The sequence below is a fragment of the Urocitellus parryii genome, chromosome 2, assembly GCF_045843805.1.
Source record: "Urocitellus parryii isolate mUroPar1 chromosome 2, mUroPar1.hap1, whole genome shotgun sequence".
NCBI lineage: Eukaryota > Metazoa > Chordata > Mammalia > Rodentia > Sciuridae > Urocitellus > Urocitellus parryii.
The window spans coordinates 98692697-98715625 of NC_135532.1; the positions used below are offsets into that span (position 1 = coordinate 98692697).

Here is a 22929-nt window from a genome sequence, read left to right on the forward strand (position 1 = left end):
GTGCACTATTAAACACAAGTATCCTATTAACAACAATTTAATTTTCTAAAATATATAATTGAATTTCCATTATTCTTACTTAAAAGGCTCATTTAGCACTTATCATCAGTGAATTATCTATTCTTTAGGTCATATCCACAATTAAGAATCAACTCTAAGCAAAGCTTGCCATCTAACCATTAAGGGATGCCTCTTCTGAATAGCTGGAACTACTTTCACGTCTAGCACTGTATTTCCTAAGAAGCTTATATTTCTTTTGTTGACAGTAGGGTTTCTGTTATGGTTTCTGTTAAATTTCTTTTAATCTAGACAAATATATTCTTAAAAAAATTGGGGGGAGGGCACTGTCTACTGAAAAAGGTGGGCCAATTATCCTGGAGAACATCTGGAATCTAATTCTTCAAGTATCAAATAATTTGTTCCTTAACCCTAAATTTCCTATAAACTACAAGTCAATTCTATAGCCTTAATTAAGTCCAGGTTAACTTTTAGGATTTAGGGAAGACAAGAATATTCCATGGGTGGTACACCATCTCCTGCTATACAAAATTATCTGATTGTCTCATTCTTAGTAATAATGTTTTACCAGTGGATTGAGGTGGTGACCCAATCCCTCAATTTTAAAAATTTCTCCCTTTGTTTTAGAGTTTTAATCACTGATGAGCTTTCCTAAATCAAATATATTGTTAGGGGTTGCAAATGTGATTTTCTAATCCTACCATTCCTTCTGCATTTATCAGTGGGAAATCTCCTGTAAAGAAGCCTTTTTCCCTCATCAACCAGCACCACCTGGAGACCCTGAAATACAGTTCATGCAGCCAACTGTCAGAGTAAGATATTACTGGAGCTTCAATTACCAATCATTATGAACCATTTTTTAAAAAGCATTATAAATTTATAGATTTTTACACAATTTATTTTTCAATCCTGTTGTCTGTTTGATGTTCAAATGGTTCCATCTTTGGCCAATGAGAGCTCTTTGAGTCTTTAGCAGCTTTCTTGATATCTGGCTCAGCAACATGTCCCAGGTTCATCTTATTTGTTTCCTGACCTAGACCTGGAGTCAACCGCTTCTCCAAAAAATTCTGGTTATTTTTAATTGGAAACAGTATTGCAAGACCACAACAGGGTACGGTGGAGGGCAGATAATCTTAAAGAAGACAGTTAATTGCCTACAAGATCCTACTTTATCAATGGCACTTCTGAGTCATAACTGTACAGGTGGCTCTCTGGCCCACTCTTTATCTTGATGATTATGTTGTTATTTATTTCCATGTTAACCATTCCTCATTTTGTCTTATACTCTAAGAATGACTATTTTATTCCATATTATATACATATATCATAACATTACACTGTATTTAATATTTACAAGAATTTTTCAACAATTTTTTTAAATTACTTTCCCCCAAACACCTACATGTTAAAGTGTGTGAAACTTTCATCAAAATACTGTTCATAAAAGGAAATTAGATCCCATGCTCTCAACTCCCAATGGTACCTATCTGTCTATTAAAATTAGAAAATAATGCATAGCTCAATGGTGGAGTGCATGAATGTGCCAGGTACTGACCCAACAACAAAAACAACGTAAAGTCTTTACATGGCCCATAAGAATATTGAACAATTCATTAAAATCCAAAGGTTTTCTCTGTATACAGCTGAATAACTTATTCCATATAAATATTTAAACAACTTCCTTCTTAATTTCTATAGTTGATTTAACTATGGAAAGCTCCCCAAAGCAAAACTAATTCTAGCAATTAATTTAACTTTATTTTTTAATACTCCAATTTTAGAATGTTTTATTCAATGCTCTAGAAAGCAAAGGTTGAAAATCGTATCTAATTTTATACAAGGTAGACACTATGTGCATAGCATGGTACACATGTCCCTCAAGTATATTAATCATGAAGAACTACTGACACAGACAGACTACAGAAAACTTTGGAAACAGCTTTAGAATTATATTAACTCTTACTGGTGATAGGCGTTGCATTGTTGGGTGTGTCAGCTCTCAGATACTGAGTCGTCTGTGTGGATGGCTGAGACAGCCCTTGGGAACTACTGCTGGCACTGATGCTAGAAATCATTTTAAAAAGAGAAATATTTGACAAGTCAGCTTCAATGAAAAATTTATTTTTCATACATACAATATGCATGTAGCATTATAACCAGCCTAAAATCCTGATGACAATCATAATACACATAAATCTCTATAACATATTCCATATTGAAATTTTAATCTGCCTCACAATGTAAAGCTCTATTTTTTTTTCTTTCATTTCTACCTCCAAACTCATTGAGCAGGTTACTCTTACTAAAATTATTCAGAAATGTGGGTACTAGTTCTCAAGCAGTAGTCCTGAACCTCACACAAGGATACATTAGAGAACTATGGCTCATCTTGCAAGAAAAGAGCCCATGCCATTCAAGTAAATTGCTTCTTAGGAGAGGAGTAGAAAGACAGGTTTCTTTTAGTGATGGTCCCAAATCAAACAGCCTAGAGATAAGGGAATATCAAACCAAATAAAATATGCCAACATCATCAAAGCTGGGGATGGAAGATCAAATCTGGCTCATATTTACATGAATGTGAACAAACACATGAATGTTTATTTGTTTCTGCTATTCCCCAATCCCACTCTTTTAGATGTTATGGAAGTTCCCAGAAATTTCTAGAACCTGAAATATTATATTACTCCATATTCTCTAAATAAGACAGAAGATCTAGAAGAAGTAGGCTCAAATAATTGCTAATCGTATTTGAGACTACAAATTAACAGTTTCCAAGCATGTCCTTTTGTCTTTTCAGCGTAAAGCAACTTGTCTCAGGTCACCCCTGGGCATACTCTAGTCTCAATATCCTTGTAATTCTGCAGCAGTGTAAAAGTGAAGCACAGAAATTAAGAATGAAGAGTGAAACCAGATGGCAGGATAGGCCTAATAAATCTGAGCTACAGAATCAGTAGAGCCCCAACAAAAGCTCCAACCTTCCTAAGCTAACTCTCTACACAAAAGCTCTGTATTTTCAAAATCTGGTAATTAAAAAAATACATGACGACAAAGGGCTGCCACATAATCTGCAACTTTTATACACGAATTTGTATTTTATCAATTCTGAGAGCTTTTATGTATGTCTGAAAAATGTAAATATATAACACCCACACAATGAGCACTTTAAGCACCTAAGTAGTTTTTTAATCACCAATAATACAATCTATTATCTGCTATTATAACTAAAATACTCCTGAAAAGTCACAGAGTAAAAATGAAGATAGGAATGTCCCCCAATAAACATTTAGAGCACATCTACAAGCCATTTTGCTCAGCACACCGTGTATTGAAAATGCCTGTCTGCATAATGAAATGCCCCTTAGTATGCCTTCCCTTGAGATGCCCTTGAGATGCCCGTCATTTCAGATTATCTGCTTCTTCCTTGGGGCTACAGTTAGCCCTGTTTTCCCAGCACCTTTGCTGAAAATACTTAGCAACTCTTGAGAATATAACAAGGATTCACAAGGCCATCATCCAGTCAGAGTTCTGTAAGAGTTTTTAAGGCTGGAGCTTATTCAAGAATTGGTCTATATAAGTTTATACATGCAGTGGGTTTGGTGCAGTGCAGTAAACAAATGGGGCATATACCTTGAAATCACAACTGCCAGTACAACCAATACTAACTGCATGACTTAGGCAAACTATTAGATCCTCCTGGAGCCTCAAATCCTCATGGATAAAAGGAGCATAATACTTACTACAAGATTGCTAAAAGGATTACATAAGGCCTTCAGACATACATTTCATATTATTACTGTTTTTATTATTATGGATATTATGCATCCTCATTCCTTAGAATGATAAAGGCATGTGTTTTCCAGTTCTAAGTACTACTAAAGGATAAAACCAGAAATCAAAGTTGTTAGAAATCCAGTATTCAGTAACAGGGAGAGAAGAAAAGCACTGCTATCCTCAAATAAATGACTTACCCATAAAATGGAATTAAGAAAACCTATCTCATTGGACTTTTGTGAAGCTAAAATTTATGTATGTTAAAGCACAGTATATTACCGCAACCAATAATGATGGCTGAATAAATGAACAACCCCTTTTTCCCCATAAACTGACCAGTAGGTGGCACTCCTGTGCCACAGAATCTCTGAGAGGCTTGTGGGCACAGTCAGAGAGTTATGGGTTTATCAGTCAATTTTTTGTATGCTTGACAGATGTTAAATGGAAAGGGAGGACCAAACAATCAATAAGCAAAGCACTTTCCTAAGTGGATGAAAAACTTTCTTTGGAACCCAAGACTTACTGTTACAAGAGAAGCAAGGAGCAGTTTAGAGACCTACCCCTGACATCTGTTAAAGTTCAGACCTTTACAACTGCATCAAAGCAGGTAGAAAATGAGATGAAAATGTATATTTGCTTACATTTAATAGTTTAAGACCAGTCTAGATAAATTTAATTTTCACCAGCAAATTAATTTGTAAATATTGTGGAGATATTAACTCTGTTCTAGAACAAAGCTAAGACTTTAGGCAAATATCAAGATTTTCTTTCAAAACACTTATTACAATTTGTACTTTTCTGTTATTTTTCTGTGTAATTTGCTTATTTATTTATTTATTCAATAATTATTTAATAAGTGTCTACTATATGCCAGGCTACTGTGCTGGGAGTTGGCAATACAGCAGTGAACACAACAAAGCTTCCTACCCTACATTCCAGTAGGGAATGTTCAATGTCTGTCTCTCCAAGAAGGAGACAATATAAACTCTACAGGAATAGGAAAGTACCTGTTTACTCATCAGCCAGTGCCTGGTGCAATGAGCCCCAAGTAGGCCCAATTAAGCCCCAATGAGAGTTCAGAAAACACTAAGTCAACCAACAAATGACAAAGAAAAGTACACTTTCATGAAACAGAAAAACATAAGCCAGACATGAGCTGCCAACATGAGCAGGCGATGTGCACTGAAAATGCAAAGAATTATTAGTATAACAAAATGGCTATTTAGTGACTGATAAATCCACTTACATCGTCTCTCAAAGTCCTATATAAAATGTTATTCAATTGATTCCTAATGCATGTTTTCCCCTCTGTAAAATCTAAATCTAAGCTTCAAAACCACATGTACACAAAACATTCTGAAACATATCACTTGTGTACTTCCCTCTTATTTTCTTTTCTTTCTCCACTCAAGAAAGCAAAGTAAGGGCTGGGGTTGTGGCTCAGAGGGAGAGCGCTCGCCTAGCATATGTGAGGCCCTGGGTTTGATCCTAAGTACCACATAAAAATAAAATAACTATATTGTGTCTACCTATAACTAAAAAATAAATATTTTAAAAAAGAAAGAAAGAAAGAAAAGTAACACAATGGAGACAGAGAGTACAGACTCCAGTCAGCTCCCTGGTCCCTTAGGTTCTTATTTATGCCAGGAATGTGTTTACTAAATGTAAGACTTATCCCACTATATGTAAGACATTGTGTTAAGACAGGGGATTCAGCAATCAGAAAAGCAGTCTTCCCTCTTATTTATAGAGGGCTTATATTCTAGTACAAAGAATAAGAAAAGTACATAAAACTTACATGAGGAAAAGATACAGCAACTGCCATAGGTGAGAGAGGGGAATGGATGGTAGAAAGGCTTATAAAAGATTTCATGAAAAAGATGGCAATGGAGCTGGAATTAAAGAATGGAGGGTCTGGACTGGACTGCACAAATACAAGGAGCCCTTCAAAAGTCCTGAAGGGCAAGGTGCAGGGCAAACTGAGGAACAGGGCAAGAAAGGACACAGTAAGAAGAAGAGGAAAAGTTTAAAGGTCTAAAGCCCAGTCATGAAGCCAGGAATATCCTAAGTCAGAACCTGGAAATCAATGAGGAAGAAAAAGAGAACTGTGGATTATGAAATAAGCCTGTTTACCATTCCATCTTTATCTCTCACTCTGTCCTGACTATTAAGTCCTCCTCCTTGTCTGACTCACTCAGGCTGGAGCAAGTACTTTTGTATTCTCACACTATATTATTCACATCACAATCATCAAATTTATTCTTTTATAATAATGGGTTAATGTCAAAGCTCAAATCCTTGACACCATCATTAATTTTTATATTCCCAACACTTAGCATAACATATAACTAAGTGCACCACAAACTGGCTTAACAACAGAATCATCCAGGAAGCTTTAGGAAAAATACTGATGCCCAGATACTACTTTTGGAAAAATACTGATGCCCAGATACTAGACAGAAGGATAGAGAATGATGGAGAGAGGAACTACAAGAAAGAAACAGGGCATTTTATTTAAGGCAAAAGGAATCTGGAGTGGAATCATGCTACTGGGGATGGGGAAAAGCATATTTGATCTCTACTCTTCCCCAGCAAGAAATAAACTGTGATTTCTGACTTCAGAAAAATAAAAAGATAAAAAATAAAATCAGAAAACATCACAAAGACAGTGATTAGAACATCTTGTTTTTTCTTTGGCTTGATCATCTTCCCTCCCTCCCCTTTACCAGTGTGCTTAAGTGTGTGGGGCTCTTACACAAATGCAAATAACTGCTTTTATTTTTCTCCTTTCCCAAACTATATACAATACCTGTCATCCAGTTCAATCCTTTTCATACTATGAAGGTGCAAAACAGCTAGTATTATTGCTACAAGAAATATTACTGCACAACAAACCCCTACGCTGATATAAAACACACGCGTAGAAGTGGTTGGAGCTGCATGTACAGGATCATCTGAAATAAAAATGAAAAACACATTAAGCTTTTTAAAATCAATGTAACTGATTGCTCTGAGATCTAATATGCACAATGAGTAATCTATTATTTGTATATTTCCATTTCATGTGTTTGTTCTTTGATAAGATCAGTTACCAGTAGTGGGTTAATATAAGTTTACATCTAACTAAAGTGTACCAAGAGTCAAAAAATCTTGCTAAGAGATTATTCTAAAGAAACAAAGAAGAGTCAAAATTTTGGCTAATGGCATTACTTGGATAATGGTGCCTTTACAAACATAAAAAGAAGCAGGTTGGGAGAAGTGAGAATCAGGAGGTTTGTACTGTCCTAGTTAGAGTACCTAATACATCTATGTGGCAACGTCAAATTGACACACTTTTTTTTTTCTTTCTTTGTTGTGGTTTTTAAGAGATTTCAAGGGCTGGGGATGTGGCTCAAGCGGTAGCGCACTCGCCTGGCATGCTTGCGGCCCAGGTTCGATCCCCAGCACCACATACCAACAAAGATGTTGTGTCCGCCAAGAACTAAAAAATAAATATTAAAAATTCTCTCTCTCTCTCTCTCTCTCTCTCTCTCTCTCTCTCTCTCTCTCTCTCTCTCCCTCCTCTCTCACTCTCTCTTTAAAAAAAAAAAAAAAAGAGATTTCAAATACAACTTCTGGCTAATAAGTACACTAGTCACAATTGGTACACATAAAATATACCAGGTCATAAAATATACCATAGTGCTGAGAGAATTTTCTGTAGTGATGGAACTGTTCTGAAGTGTGCTCTCCAACATACTAGCCATTGGCCACCTATGGCTATGTGGCATTAAAATGTAGCTACTAGAACAACTAAGGAACTGAAGTCTCAATTTTATTTCATTTTAAGTAATTTAAAGTTAAAAAGTCACAGATGGTTAGTAGCTGCCATGCTGGAGAGCACGGTTCCTTTGGGAGTAATAGAAATTATTTTGCTTTTCTGTTTTTAAAGACTCTTGATTAAATAAAACTATATTCAGCTTTATATTGTTTTAACAAGAAAAACATAAAGAAGGCTCAGCAATAGGAAAAATAATCTAATAACAGATATTGTACACAGAGGCAAACTGAAAAAAAATACACAGAGACAAACATACATTCATTATGGGCACCAAAGGTGAAGGCATATGAACAAGAAAAACTGGAGATTTGTGTAAGTTTTGATGATGAGTACTCATGTCATAATTCTACTAAATAAAACCCAGAGGATCTGGAGTTTATCTTAAATGAGATGGGAAATCACTGCAAAGTTTCAAGCAAAGGAATGACACAAAAATTGATGACTGCAGGGCTGGGGATGTGGCTCAAGCGGTAGTGTGCTCGCCTGGCATGCGTGAGGCCCGGGTTCGATCCTCAGCACCACATACAACACATACAAACAATGATGCTGTGTCCGCCGATAACTAAAAAATAAATATTAAAATTCTCTCTCTCTCTCTCTCTCTCTCTCTCTCTCTCTCTCTCTCTCTCTTTAAAAAAAAAAAATTGATGACTGCATGTTGGATGAAGAATGCTGTTTACAGGGCAAGAGCAGGTACAGAAAACAAGTTAGAAGGTTACTAGAGAATTCTAAGAGACAGCAGAGGCTTGGCCCAGAGTCACAGTGAAGATGAGAAGTGAACAGATTGGGAAGCAGAGTCAAAAGACCTTGCTAAGAGATTATATTAAAGAAACAAAGAAGAGTCCAAGTTTTGGCTAATGGCATTACTTGGATAATGGCGACTTTAAAAACATAAAAAGAAGCAGGTTGGGAGAAGTGAGAATCAAGAGATTTGTACTGTCCTATTTAGGTTACCTAATACATCTGTGTGGCAACGTCAAATTGAGACACATACAAGTATAGAGTTCTGGGATAGGTCAGGACAAAGATAAAATTTATAGCTTTTAAAAACAGAAATAAGGGAAACAAAAGTGCTTTCAAAATTTTTAACTTTGTTGGGGGTGGGGGTGTTTCCCGGGACTAAACCCAATGGTACTTACTAGATGAGCCACATCCCCAGCCCTTTTTTAAAAAATTTTGAGACAGGGTCTCACTAAGTTGCTTAGCACCTCCATAAGTTGCTGGGACTGGCTTTGAACTTGCAATCCTCCTGCCTCAGCATCCTGAGCTGCAAGGATTACAGGCATGCACCACTGCAGCCTAGCTTAACTTTAAAGCAACAAATAAAAACTCCAAACAGATTAATGCAATAGTACCAAATGGCTTCTAGGACAACTGATCATGGCTGTAGTCAGAGTGAAAGTATAACTCCCCTCAAGAACTTCTGTATGCCACAGAAGGGCTGTTCAGTTTTGAGACCTGCAGCATGTGCTGGCAGTGCTATCCAAACTCTGCCTGGGGCAGAGCAGAGGACATGGCTCTACTGGGCAGATTCATCCACACACTTCTTGCTCTACCTCCAATTTTCCAGGCTCCCATAGGCACTGTTCTCATCCCCACACTTTGACACTTCACCTTTAACCACCCTGTTACCCTTCAGGTCTCCTGTCACTTTCCCCCCTAAGATGTCCCTCAGAGGAAGTTATGTGCCCCTCCTTGGAGTTCCCAAAGGCCTCAGTGCTCACCTTACCACAGAGCCCACCATAGGATGGGGATATTACCGCTGCCTACTGCAATACAGTAAGCATTTAAGGGCAGGGTCTGTTTTGCTCACAGTATAATCCTCTACCTCAGTCACACAACCAAGTACATCTTAGCTTCTCAGTAAACGTTTAATGGATGAATTATGTAAGATGCAAAGGAAGATGAGAATGCACAAGGAAGACACAGACATTCAGAAACAGGTCAATAAGATGCAATACTGCTTATCATAAGAAGTAACATCCTACCTGCATAAAAGAAATGGGTAAAATAACTCGAATCTTAAAAGTACACTTTGGAAGCAGTAACATTTAAAAAAAAATGTTTTCTCTCTTCTCAGAGATGAATTCAAATGAAATATTCTTGAAACATTCTAATGGGTAGACAATCTCATATTTTACCTTAGAAAAAGATCTACTTTAGAACATTCAGATACCCCATGCATCCTGAGATGATGAAAAGATGAAACAGCAAGTAACATACAACCATCCATGAACTATTCTTGCCAGAAGAGTTCATCCTGAACCTAGTCACACATAAAACCTAACTACCAGTTGTAAAAAAGAGAAAAAAAATATACACCAGGAAACTCTATGAGACAGGAGGTGTTTTCTGACAAATATAAAATACATATCAACCAAACACAGTATGTATAGTCTTCATCTGGATCCTAACTCAGGAAAAAATTACAAAGAGATAATTTTTGGTCTAGCATATGTGAAGCGCTGCGTTCAATCCCCCTACCAAGCGAGAGAGCGAGAGAGAGAGCGAGCGAGCGAGCGAGAGAGAGAGAGAGAGAGAGAGATACAGACACACTTCTTAATTGGAACATGGACTATTAGAAGACATCAAGGAATTAACTTTTTCATGTGATAAAGTAAAATGAGTAAGTCATTTGGGTTTGGGGGTTTATTTTTTAAAGACCTTTTTAAGAGAGCTACACTAAAATATTTATTAGTAAAATGATATGATACCTATGATGTGCTTTTAAAAAACTCTAACCCATAAATTAAAAAAAAAAAAAAAAAAAAACCTCTAACCCATTCCTAGGAATAGGTGATCAAAGGCAGGACACTAACAAAATGTTGACCATTATTAAAACTGGGTGGTGGGCACATAGGTTCATCAGAGCATACCCTGAACTTTTGTATATTTGAAATTTTCCACTTAAAATTTTTTAAAGACTACTTTCATGGAAAAAAAAATCTAGTACCCTTTAAAGATATTTCCATTAACACCACCTCAGGAAAAATAAGACTTGATGAGGTATCTATATCAGAAAAAAGGGAAAAATATAAACAAACTTATAGCATCTAAACAAAACCAATACCGATAATAAAACTCTACATTAAGTCTCTGCTGTGGGTTTAAATAATGCACTACCCTTAAGCCTGCACTTTTACTTGGATGGAATTAGCTATAGTTCAGGTCTAGGCCGCATATCATATCTTCCAATCATGTCCTAATAGATAAAGAACTTAGATATATTTTCACATACATTCTTTAATTATAACCACTTGAAAAGGCACAATATAAATTCTTCCTTCTAAACGCTTTTTGGCTAACTTGTATAAAACATGTATGAATTTGCTTCTCAAAATATTCAATATTCTAGCAGTTTCATTTAACCTTTATAAACATCAGCAAAATAAATAGCAATATTAATTTGACAAACTTTTGGGAACTCATAAGGCTTCGTACAATCATGTTCATATGCAATCAACAATTTTTTCACCCAGATAATGAAAAAAAATAACACAGTAACACTTACAAATAGTTCTGCTAGTGTTTTTGTCCAATGCTGAAGTTTTTACTTCTTCAAGTTCTAAAGATGGAGATAAAACATAGTTTAGAGATTCTTTATTTTCCATGTAATCCTTAAATACTTTAAGATTATCTGAATTTCCTCAACAGTTTTGTGCTCTATCAAAACACTGCCTGTACTAAGTAAAAGAGGGTATTTATTGCAAAGTAATGAATACTTTAGTATTTGATAATCATCATTACAGTCATCAATCAAAAAGTCTATATCAGTGTTACATATACACTCTCAATGAAAAGTGTTTCTATGGTCAAGAAGCTTGGCCACATCCTATATTGTCTCTATGGGGGTTCATAGAGCACATCAGCAGAATATAGAGGCTCTAAGGACTCTTGGAATAACAAAATTTGAGAAATACACTACTATCACCCCCATATGATAAAGGAACTTTTCTAGGGAGTAACACCTATATCACATCAAGATCACATAATAAGTAACACTCATGAACATGAATCAGATAGTTGGAGTGGCCAAAAGAATGAACACCAAATAACACAGTGGTATTATATTAAATTTAAAATAGAGTAGAAAATTATGCCCATATGGAATTTTAATGTTAATTTTCATGTATACATTAAATAAAATGGAGAAGGTACAGGATCATTCTGAATATTAGTTGATCATTAACCTTAGCTGATACTGGCAGTGGTGGGATCCACAGACCACACCACTTTCAGCCATCATTCTGTGTTTAAAAGGAACAGATGAATCGCTATGATAGAGTCACTGCATACCTACCTGGGGATCAGGAACTGGATGTTCAACATCCTACTAACTAGCTATGTAAACCTAAGTGGCCTCTCTAAGGCCCAGCTTCCTCATATCAATTATATAATGACCAGTTTAGACTGGAAAGTCTATAGTACCCTTTTACTATAAAATTTCATGAATGTAGGTACATTACAACTGAATTAACATTAGTTTTAACATTAAAACTAAAGATGCTTTTTATTTCAAAAATGTCTATTTTAATGCAGTACAACTTTTTTATTGGAATGCATCTTAAAATCAGCCATTATAACCCACTTGCTGGTTTCAGATGTTTTAAAACACTTAGTACTAATTTCATAGGAAATTTGATAATAGGCAATGTAACAAAGAGATTAAAATCACAGGTGTGCCTCCAAGCTGTACCACTTAGCTGTCTGATGTTGACAAGTTAGTCAAATTCTCTGACTCCCAGCTTCCTCTTCTAAAAATGGAAGTAATGGGAGAACAAATTGCCTAGGGCCGTTTTAAGGATTAAATGGGTTGGATATAATATAAAGCAAGTGAGACACAGTAAGCATTCAGTAGTTTAGATATTATCTTAGATGCTAACCAACTGTGACCCTGAAAATTCAGGTCACTTTACCTTTTTGTAGCTTATAGTGAGTGGGTTAGACTAGATAAAATTTAAGGACAACTCTTTGATCTATGACCAAGCATGCTGGAACTCTTTCATATTTACTATAATTTTATGTGTGTGGGTGTGTGTGGGGGTGATATTAGGTATTGAACCAAGTGGCACTCTATCACTGAGCTACAGCCTCAGCCCTTTATTTTGTTATTGTTTTTTATTTTGATACAGTATCTAATAAAGTTGGCCCAGGATGGTATGGTTTTAAAATTTTCGACCTCCTGCCTCAGCTTCCCAGGTAGCTGGATTACAGACTTGTACCACTCCACTGTAATTTCCTGAATAACAGCTACTATAATTCAAAATCAAAACTACTAACATTTATTAAGTACCCACATTCAATATTATATGTATTAGGCTACCTTTAAATAACCTTTTTATTTTAAAAAAATCCTCTGAAATAGGTATTATTTCCATTTTGCAGATGAAAAAACTGAACCTTAGAAAGGTTAAGTAATTTATCCCAAATTCCTAAAAGAAGCAGAGCTGTCATTATAATCCAGGTCTATCTAAGCTCCGAGCATTGTTTATACATAAAAGTACATTGTAAAGGAAAGAAGTAACACTCAGCTACTAGGAGGCTCCTGTCAGACTGATCTTATTTCTTGACCTCTTCAGATACTTGAATACTATTTCACATTCCTAATGGAAAATACCCTAGCAATTCTGACAAAAGATTCTGAGAAAGCAAGGTAGGGCCTAAATGAGGTCCTAGCTACAAATTATCTGGGGATTATCTCAGAATTTCATATCTATTAGTATACTTTCTTTTCTCAATTGCAACTAAAATTAAGACTTGGTCATAATTAAATGTGTACAAAGACAACAAAGTTTCTCATTGACCTTTTCACATATACATAAAATACATTTTGTTAAATAAATTCCTTACTTTTGTAGCACATTTTCCTTCGTTTAAAATTTAAGACTGTAAAATTTTTTGAAGAATTTACTGTCAAGTTGAGCTGCATTAGTATCATAACTTCAGAATCTACTTTGCCAGTGCAGGAAAGCTCGACCCGAAACACTGTTTAAAGAAATAAAATAAACTATTTTAACTGTCTTAAGAAAAATAAGAAAGAAAAAAAAAAAAAAACAACATTCTAGAATTGTATTTTTGCTGCAATAAAACAAAAATAACACATTTTTAAATAAATTAAATAGAAACTTTCAGATCACCACAGTTCCAAGACATTATTTCATTCATTCTTTAAAAAAAAAAAAAAAGTTAATGCTGAAGAACAAATCAAGACACAAATGAAGAGATAATTATTTTTAACTTTTGTTCATGGAGGAGTTTTTTTGTTTTGTTTTGTTTTTTGGTACTGGGGACTAAACCCAGGGGCGCTTAACCACTGAGCCATGTCCCTCTCCCTTTTTATTTTATATTTTGAGACAGGGTCTCACTAAGTTGCTTAGGGCCTTGTTAATTTGCTGAGGTTGGCCTGGAACTTGTGATCCTCCTGCCTCAGCCTCTCACTGGGATTACAGATGTGCACCACTGCCCCAGCTCATGATTTATAAATCTTGCTATTTAAATATACAAAAACTACAGAATCTTAAGGCAAACCCTGCTGACTTTATCATTCACATCAACACCAGAAACAACAAAAATTACATGATAAAAAGTAAAGACAACTCAGTACCAAGATGTAATTATTTTCTCCTCCTAATGAAAACATCAAATATAAACCTATACAGAAATCTGATAAGTTCTCAACTGTGAATTAAAAAGATCACTTTTCTAAATAGCAATTGCTCCCCAACCCCTGTGCTAGGGATTGAACTTGGGGCCTCAGGCATGACAGGCAAGTGCTCTGCCACTGAGATACATCCTGAGCTCTAGAAAATGGCTTTAACCAATAATCGTAACGATGGGATAACAGACTTTAGTACATTTTTTTTTTTAATCTTTCAGCTTAAGATTTTTTTCCTATAAATTTAGAATATATCCTTCTTCCATCTAAAAGAATATACCATAAATTCAAGCATTTTGAGATTTCTTTACAGACTTCTTTACAGATTTCTTTAACCAGCCTTCCTCTGCTTAGATTAATGCATGTCATTAATCACAGTAAGACGGCCAGAAAGTTTCACAACACTGCTGTAGCAAATACTTTCAATTTTTTAATATTTCCATTTTCTTAAAACCTCACATCTTCAAGAGCCTTCAAGTTACCTCAAAAGCAGTTAAATTGGTATGAGTAAGACACATTTTTTATTCATTCAGCTGAGCGTATTTAGCATCTATCCTGCACCAGCTGTTATGCTAGGCACCTAGGAACTGTCAGATACTATAAGCAGTTCAAGACCAATTGAATGTAAGGTTCTATGGCAAGGGAGAACAGAAGAAAAACTCAACAGTTGGAGGGAAGGAGGCAGAAAAAGAACAGTGCAGATTTTGAGTCTTGTAGAAGTAGAAGCGGGGGGGGGGGGAGGAAATGATGGTTTAAGGCTTGGCAACAAGGATGGAAAACTGTATGTAAATGCTGGAATGCCTGGGCAAGTGCAGCAGGCAGGGGCAGAGGATAAACAATCCAGGACACAAGCTGGGGAGTCTGGAATGTATTTGTTTGATGGGAGCAGGTAGCATTGAGGCTTGACAATATGTGATCAGATGTGAGTGTGCAATGACCATCCAGGCCACAGTGTGAGATGTGAGCATTAAACAAAGAAGCAAGACCAGACATGTGGGGGCCAGTGCCAGCAATTCAGAAAAAGAGGGAAGATCTGAGTACAGACAGCTCTAGAAGGATGGAAAAGAGGGAACAACTTAAGAACACAGTGGAAAAAAAGTACTCACAAAATGTGCTTTCAAAGTACTTATATGTGCTACATTTATCAAACTAAGACATACTATATACATCAGTAAAATAACTTTGGGGGATGTGAGACATGGCAGAATACTAAGCAGCCTTTGAGACTTACTGACCTGATAAAGTGCGTGGAACTTCCCCTTGAGCAGAAATGTTGACCTGGGGCATGTCCATAGCCACGAAATTGTCTACTTGGAATCCCAGCTTATACTCAACCTGTAAATGGAAAGAAACAAACACACCAGACCTATGATAACAGAAAGGACCTCAATAGCTTGATTTCATTAATTAGCTTATTAATCAATGCATGAGCTTTTCATATGTACAAAGAATCCAGCTATCAAAAAAATCTAAATAGTCAGAAGTAGTCCTAGAAATTTTCAATTAGATAAATATTCAACCCAATCAGTCACCTCTATCTGATGTCCAGAATAGTATCCCCAAAATCCTTTCCCCTAAACCCTACAATCTAGGATTCAGAAATCCTTCTGAAGACTATATAGTCATCAACAGAGAACTCCTGGAGAGCAAGATATGAAGAACCAAGGAGTGGAGACATATGATTTACAGATCATAACTATTTTCCAACACCTGGTCTAGTTGATACAAGTCAAGCTCTGAGGGCCTCTGTGTGCCTGGTGGATGGAGGTCTGTTCTGCACACACACTCACCCAACAGATTCCAAGGCATGGCATTCTCATGGAATATCTAAGCCATATTCTCTAGTACAGCTTTTCCCTCTGCTGTAGTTTAGATGTTGCATGTCCACCAAAGGCCCATGTTTTAAAGGTCTGGTTCCCAGGGTAGCACTATTGGAAGGTGATAAAACCTTAAGGAGGTGGAGCCTAGTGAGAGGTCTATAGGTCACTGGGGACATTCCCAGAAAAGGGATTGTGGGATCCTGGCTCTTTCCTCTTTCTCTTTGCTTACTGGCCATGAGGTAAGCAATTGTTCTACCACAGGGTCCCTCCATAATATGCTATCAGAGAACTAAAGCAGCATTGCCCTCAATCAAGGACTAAAACCTTTAAAAACATGAGCTGAAACAAACCTATTTTCTTTATAAATTTATTGTCTCAGATATTTTGTTACAGTAATGGAAAGCTAACAATGGCAAAGAAAGTTCATATTTGGAATCCCTATCTAATCTCTGGATCTATTTCTCAAGTGATTCAGAACCCAGAAGGGACCAATAAGACATCCCTGGAACACCAGTAACTATCAAACCTGGCATACCAACCTGGCTTAATAGAACCAACTAACAACAATAAATATAGCCCTATTGCTATATAGAATTCACGGGAAAAGCAGCTCAAATTGCAAAGTAATAGCTGAAATTCTGAACTGCTCCAACCTTCAAGATCTTCAATGAGGTCTTACATTTCATATATTCTTTGTCCTGCCTTTGAATCTTTGTAACTACAGTGCCCTTCTCCCATTCAGTGGTCATAGGGTGGTTTTGGTAGAAAGCTATGACTGGCAGAGCTATAAAGAAGTGGGATGGAAAAAGAGTGGGAAGAAAGAAATGCAAGAACTCATTGTTAAGCTTACAAAACGATATCTGTACTCTCATATTCACTGGGAAACCACATCAGTGTCTATTAACTGATAAATGTATAAAGAAAATGTACTATATATATTCAATGCTATACTATCCGGCCATTAAAAAAAGTTTTTTAAGGGTAAACTCCTGTGATTTGCAACAACACGAACTGGAAATTATGTTACATGAAATAAGCCAGGCACAGGACAAGTACTTCATGATCTCATTCATATATGGAATTTAAAAAAGTAAATCTCATAGAAGTTCAGAGCAGAAAGGTCATTAATGGAGGTTGGGCAACAGAAGTAAAAACTTCAGGAGTGCTATTGCATGGTGGAGTGATACAGATAACAATAATGTGCTACATACATCAAAAACCTAGAAGGAAAAAATTTGAATGTTTTCACCATGAATAAATGATAAATGTTTGAGGAGACAGATAATGTATACACATATTGAAACATCACATGGTACTCTATAAATATGTACAACTTTTATATTGATATAAAAATATATCAATTAAAATAAATTTAATTTAAATTTTTAAAAAACAAAACTTAACTAGAAAGAATGGAAGACAGGTGGGAAAGGAGGGTCCCAGAGTTTTTCTATCTTCTTTTTAAGGAGATAAATATGTTTATATTATATTTTAAAATGTCAATGAAATGGTGTATCTAATAAAGATGAAAGAGGAAAAGTATCATCCCAGACTATAGGGAATGAATGGTCCCTGGGTATCAGCTAAGGCAGTGGGTGCTGTCACCCATGGATAAGAAGGGGGACTCAATCAACCCAGTATATTTGGTTCCCCCTTTGAATTTCTCTGGGGGTCCCTGAGCTAAACACTATAGAGATGTGAATATCAAATTCTCCTTTGTTATTTAGGTAGGTACACAAACAACTGTTAAAATCTTTATTTGGTAGCACATTGAACACAAAAGAAATATTCTGGCTATCTTTCCCTCTGGAGATAGCCCACATTGAGTGTATATTCCTTGCTACACCCCAAAGACCTCTCCCTCTTGATTTCATTCTCCCTAGAGTATTTATCTACATTCCTAAATAAACCTGACTATACCTTTGAGAAAAAAACAAAACAAACAAACAAAAAGCCCAAAACAAATGTTCCCCCTGCATCATATTAGTGAATCAGTGATACCTTGGCTAGAAGTGTTAATAGTCACAAAAATATTGCTGCCACCAGGGGGTGATACAGAGCTATAGTCAAGGGCCAGGAATGAGCCCTAAAACATGAAGAGAATGCATTTACTGTTCTATACTATTTATCATTGACTGTATCACTATACCATGATATCTCTGAAGAGGACCACTTATCAAAGGAAGGTACAAAAATTAACACAGAAAAAATAGATTTGGAACTATGGTACCAGGTGACCCTTACATAAATTAGCACCCTTTTCAAGCTTTGTAGAATGTGAATACAACATGAGAATCAAACAGGATAACTAACAGACCACACCTGTTATGTTATGTACCTGTTAAACTGGCAGATTCCCTCTGATAAACACAGACCCCAATCACTCCAGAGTAGCTCTCCTACGATCATGCTATACTTCCCATCAACCTACTGCCAACCCCAGGGATTCAGACACAAACCCTCTTGTGCTACTGATAGCAATGTCACAGTCTTCCTGTTTGACCCCCCATTTGGGTAACCTCACTATTCTGAACAGCCTCCCACACTCTCAGCCTCTTAACCTTCTTCCCCAATCTGAAGTGACCTCTTCTCTTACCCAGCATTCAGTTTTTACAACACCTAATGGGTGGGGTTTCACAGTGGGATGAGTGTCTTTCAGGATCCATATGTCCTTTCCAGACATCTCTTTCATATGCACAGTCCCCTCTGCTCTGAAGTTCACATCTTCTCCTAATGGCTAGGTCTCACGTCAGCTACACCAATGACACATAGAACTCTACAGAGGCCTTGGCCCTTAACTCATTTGTCTCCTGCCATCTTCAAAACCAAAGAAAATACAAAAACACCATTGTATCAAATATCCCTTATTATCTCTGACTACCCACCTCCGATTCCTACAAAACTCTTCATCTCTGCTACTGGAAATCAGTCAATATTTATGAGACACATACATGAGCAAGGGGCTATGCTTGCTCATGTATGTGTCTCACTGGGATACAGTGACCAACTAAACTACTTCCTTCTCCTCCAGCCCAGAAAAGACCACTTGATTTCACATTCCCACAGTCTGTGCCTCCCAAAGGGCATTACTGACATAGTGATGTTGACAACCTGAACTGGTTTACTTCCTCTTCTATACTCTTAGAAGGCAACGCCAGCATCCTGACTATTTCTTACTCTATTACTGCTGCCCAGCCTGTTGCAAGCAATCACATTCTGGAGAGAAGGTACTCTTATACCAGGATGACCTCCAGTCTCAGGGTTTGCCTTTATCCTGCTCAGCAATCCCTTCTTCAGTGGTCCCTCTCCTCCCTACTCTTTTTCATTCCAAACCTCACAGACCCTTATGGATTCACTACTGCCCTTCCTTCTTCCTTACTCTCAGATAATGCTCTTGTCTCTTCAGCCAACAGAGGAACCATCTTGCTTTCTTTTCAGCACCAAGCAGATCTGCTGGAGGGCCCATCCATCCTCTGTACCCCGGTTCCAAGGAAAGGTCCATTGTCCTCTTTAAATGATAAATTCCTTCTCTCATAGTATACTAGGTCCTAGCCAATTTAATCACAATGTGATCTCATTATCAACTAGTCTCTATCTTCAGTCTTTCCACATGTACAGTTACCTACTAAACACATCTACCTAGTGGTCCTATGGCCCTCAATTTTAAGAGATTCAAAGCCAAACTCAGTCTGCTTTATTCTAGCTCTTTTCCTGCAAACAGAAGAGCAGCTAACCAGGAACCTGAGCCCTTAAAAAGGAATCAAAAGCCCTAACTGCAGTGCTGAGAGTAAGGGACAAGACTAACACCAAAGCACCTCAGTGTGGTAAGGGTGAGAGAAAGGGAGAGGGAAGGAGATGAAATTGATGGAGTAAGGCAGACTAGAGCATGGAAAGAGGTGACGAAGAGCTAGCCAGGAGGTTTGAGAAAGTGACCTCTTTGGCCACGCCACCGTCTGGAGGAGTATAAAATTGCATGGAGCCTGCCTTCTGCCCAAGGCTTCCTTTTTGAAAGACTATGAGTCCTTAGGATATCAATTTTTAAACTGCAGTTTCTAAGATCAGAGAAGAATTTCCAATTATTGAAGTCCAATTTTCTGTACTTTGGCATGTATTGATCTACAAGAAATCTCACTTACCAAACACCTTTTGAAGAAATACCTTTTCAAAGACTAAATTTATAATATACTGGAATGAAAAAATTTGAACAGCAGTTGTTTATCAGGGGGAAAAAAATGAACCAAAATACTTCAGAAAAGAAGCTAGAGAAAATATAAATATTTGAATAAGCTAAAAAATAAACATTTTTGGTAATCTTCCCTTACTTGGAAACAAATGGCAATTGCAAATAGGCAGCTGATGAGTAAAGCCATTTCCTTCTGGAACACACAGAGTACACATTTAAAGTGAATACACTTGCCAGACAGCAAATAGCCCTCTTAATTTCTCTGAAATTACCAGAGCTGCCTTTGTCATAGAAACCTCACTCTGCAGGGGACACAGCTTGCTCGCCCCCAGGGGCTGCTGCTGGAACTCAGACAAGTTCACACAGACTCTCCCAACAATGAGGAAGGATTCCTGAAACCAACGAACAGCTTTGGGGTGATGGAAGTATTCCATGACATCTTACTATATTTTGCTTTTTAGCTATCTAAAATATCTACTGACACTTAACAGATGCATTAGGGAATGTTCTAGAATATAGAAGAAACTAAATATCTGTTTAAAACACACAGTAGTCTACTTTTAAAAAAAAAAATTAAAATGCATGGCCTTGTAAAAGAGAATCGATACCAGATTCTACTCCCATCTCTAAACGCAATTTACACAATGGTCTTTTCCACTCACTCACTAAAGCATGTGACATACATGTTAAGAATAAGATACACACAGCTCCAGCCTCTGAGGAAACCACAATCTATCTGGCAAGACAAAACAGTTATGTAAACACTGGAGAATAACACTATTAGCGAAAGCTTTGATGTGTGACAACTAATGTTAAAATATCTGCCATACCAGCAAGTCTGGAGATCTTTGGAAGCAAATATTTCATCTTCTAGCAAGACTTAAAAAGTAAGAACTGAATTTGTGATAGTGTTAGAGCTCAGGAGCTACAGACGTCCTTCTAAAAGTTCAGGACTGCATCTCAGAGCCAAATATCAGGTGAAGAACCTATCACTGAATCATGTTGGATGACTCTCCCATTTCAAGTCATCTCTGCCTCTTTTTGCCCCTGCTACTACTTTAAGCAAGGCCACTCCCAAATATAGGTCTTTATCTCCTCTCCTAGGAACTGATCAATGAACCAAAATGTACATTCATATAAAAAAAAGTGATATGGACATCTAAAGGTGAAAGAAAGTGGAACTCTACATGAAGGTGCAGAGCACTTTTATCAGGACTCATTGTTCAGCGCTCTGCAAACTGCAGAAAAATATAGAGTATGTTGTTTAAAATATATAGACATATACACTTGCATATTCACACACAAATAAATGTCTATCTTTAGGAGACAAGAATCAGGCAATAATGGGTGACCCAGAGAAAGGGAATGGGGTGGCTGGATTGCTTGAGATGGTACTTAGAAAGTGGAAGGAATTTATTTTTCACTGTATACCTTTGAATATGTACCATGTCCATACATTGCCTACTTGTAAAATTAATTTTTAAAATGAACAAACTGCAATTAATCAATTGCTCAAATCACCACACATCATGACCCAGAAGTAGAATTAGGAGCTGAGATGGTGGCTGAAGCCTGAAACTAGATTCACACACACAAATTCCAGTTTTTTATCATAAATGTTTATACCTGTTACGGATGAACTCTTCAAATAAGTTCAGCTACATATTCAATCTATAAATTCCATTCATTTTTCCAAACTGATCTCACTCAATTTCAGAGTAAAATACCTGAAAAATCCTATGTGTCTACCTACTGTCTCATGTACCCTGCCTTACACTTCAGAACCAGGAAAGTCCCCTCTCCTAAAGCAGCACATTGCAACTCTGAAAAGCTCTAACACCTCAGAGGTTCTCCTTGTGGAGCTGTGCCCTGTGGCTGCTACCTGTTTCTTCTGCAGTCAGTACGAGGTGCTTACACCAGGCACAGGGGATAATCTTGAGGTATTCCGCAGCTAAGGGGGAGACAGAAAAGAAAATCAACTCTTACAATATTCTTGGGAGTATGACTAGGGTTATGAGAGAGGAGAAGGGCACTAAGGATAAGGAAAAGGCACCTGCTACAGCTGGAGGAGAGGGGACACCAGCTTAATTAGGTAAAAAAAGAACTGACTGGATAAAAGATATTTCTAGCAGAGCAGTCAGCATCAAAGTGATAGATCAAGAAATTGCAAGACAGATCAGGCAAGGTGGTGCATGACTGTAATCCCAGCAACTCAGGAGGCTGAGGCAGGAGGATCACAAGTTCGAGGCAAGCAGAGAGGCCCTAAGCAACTTAGGGAGACCCTGTACCAAAATAAAAAATAAAAAGGGTAGGTAAACTCAGTGGTAATGCACCCCTGGGTTCAATCTCACATATCAGAAAGAAAAAGGAAAAAGAAATTGCAAAACAGACAACAATGGCACTAATGACTGGCTGAAGAGGAGGCAGAAAAGAAAGGCAGGGACAAAATAATGAAGGTCTCTCAAGAAATCAAACTTCATTCTGGTGGCAACAGAGAGTCCCTACTATGGCTATGGGGATGGTATAAGAAGAAGCCAATTTGAGGCAAGGAGTTCAGTTAAGAATACTGTCCATATCCTGGAAGAAATAATGACGACCAAAATTAAGGATAAGGCAGTAGGTTTCCAGAGAGGTAGAAATTTAAGGTGTAATTATAAGAGCG

The 22929-nt window shown here is 37.1% G+C and overlaps 1 protein-coding gene across 1 annotated transcript in view; it reads right to left on the reverse strand.

Annotated features, from left to right (window-relative positions):
* Window positions 1–22929, reverse strand: part of Ryk (receptor like tyrosine kinase) — an 83053-nt gene that overhangs the window by 32015 nt on the left and 28109 nt on the right. The window contains exons 3-7 of the mRNA XM_026383824.2: window positions 15500–15599; window positions 13460–13594; window positions 11121–11174; window positions 6599–6743; window positions 1982–2082 (exon numbers count right to left, since the gene is read on the reverse strand). Of these exons, the coding sequence (XP_026239609.1) occupies window positions 1982–2082; window positions 6599–6743; window positions 11121–11174; window positions 13460–13594; window positions 15500–15599 (535 nt within the window). The remainder of the gene's footprint in view (window positions 1–1981; window positions 2083–6598; window positions 6744–11120; window positions 11175–13459; window positions 13595–15499; window positions 15600–22929) is intronic.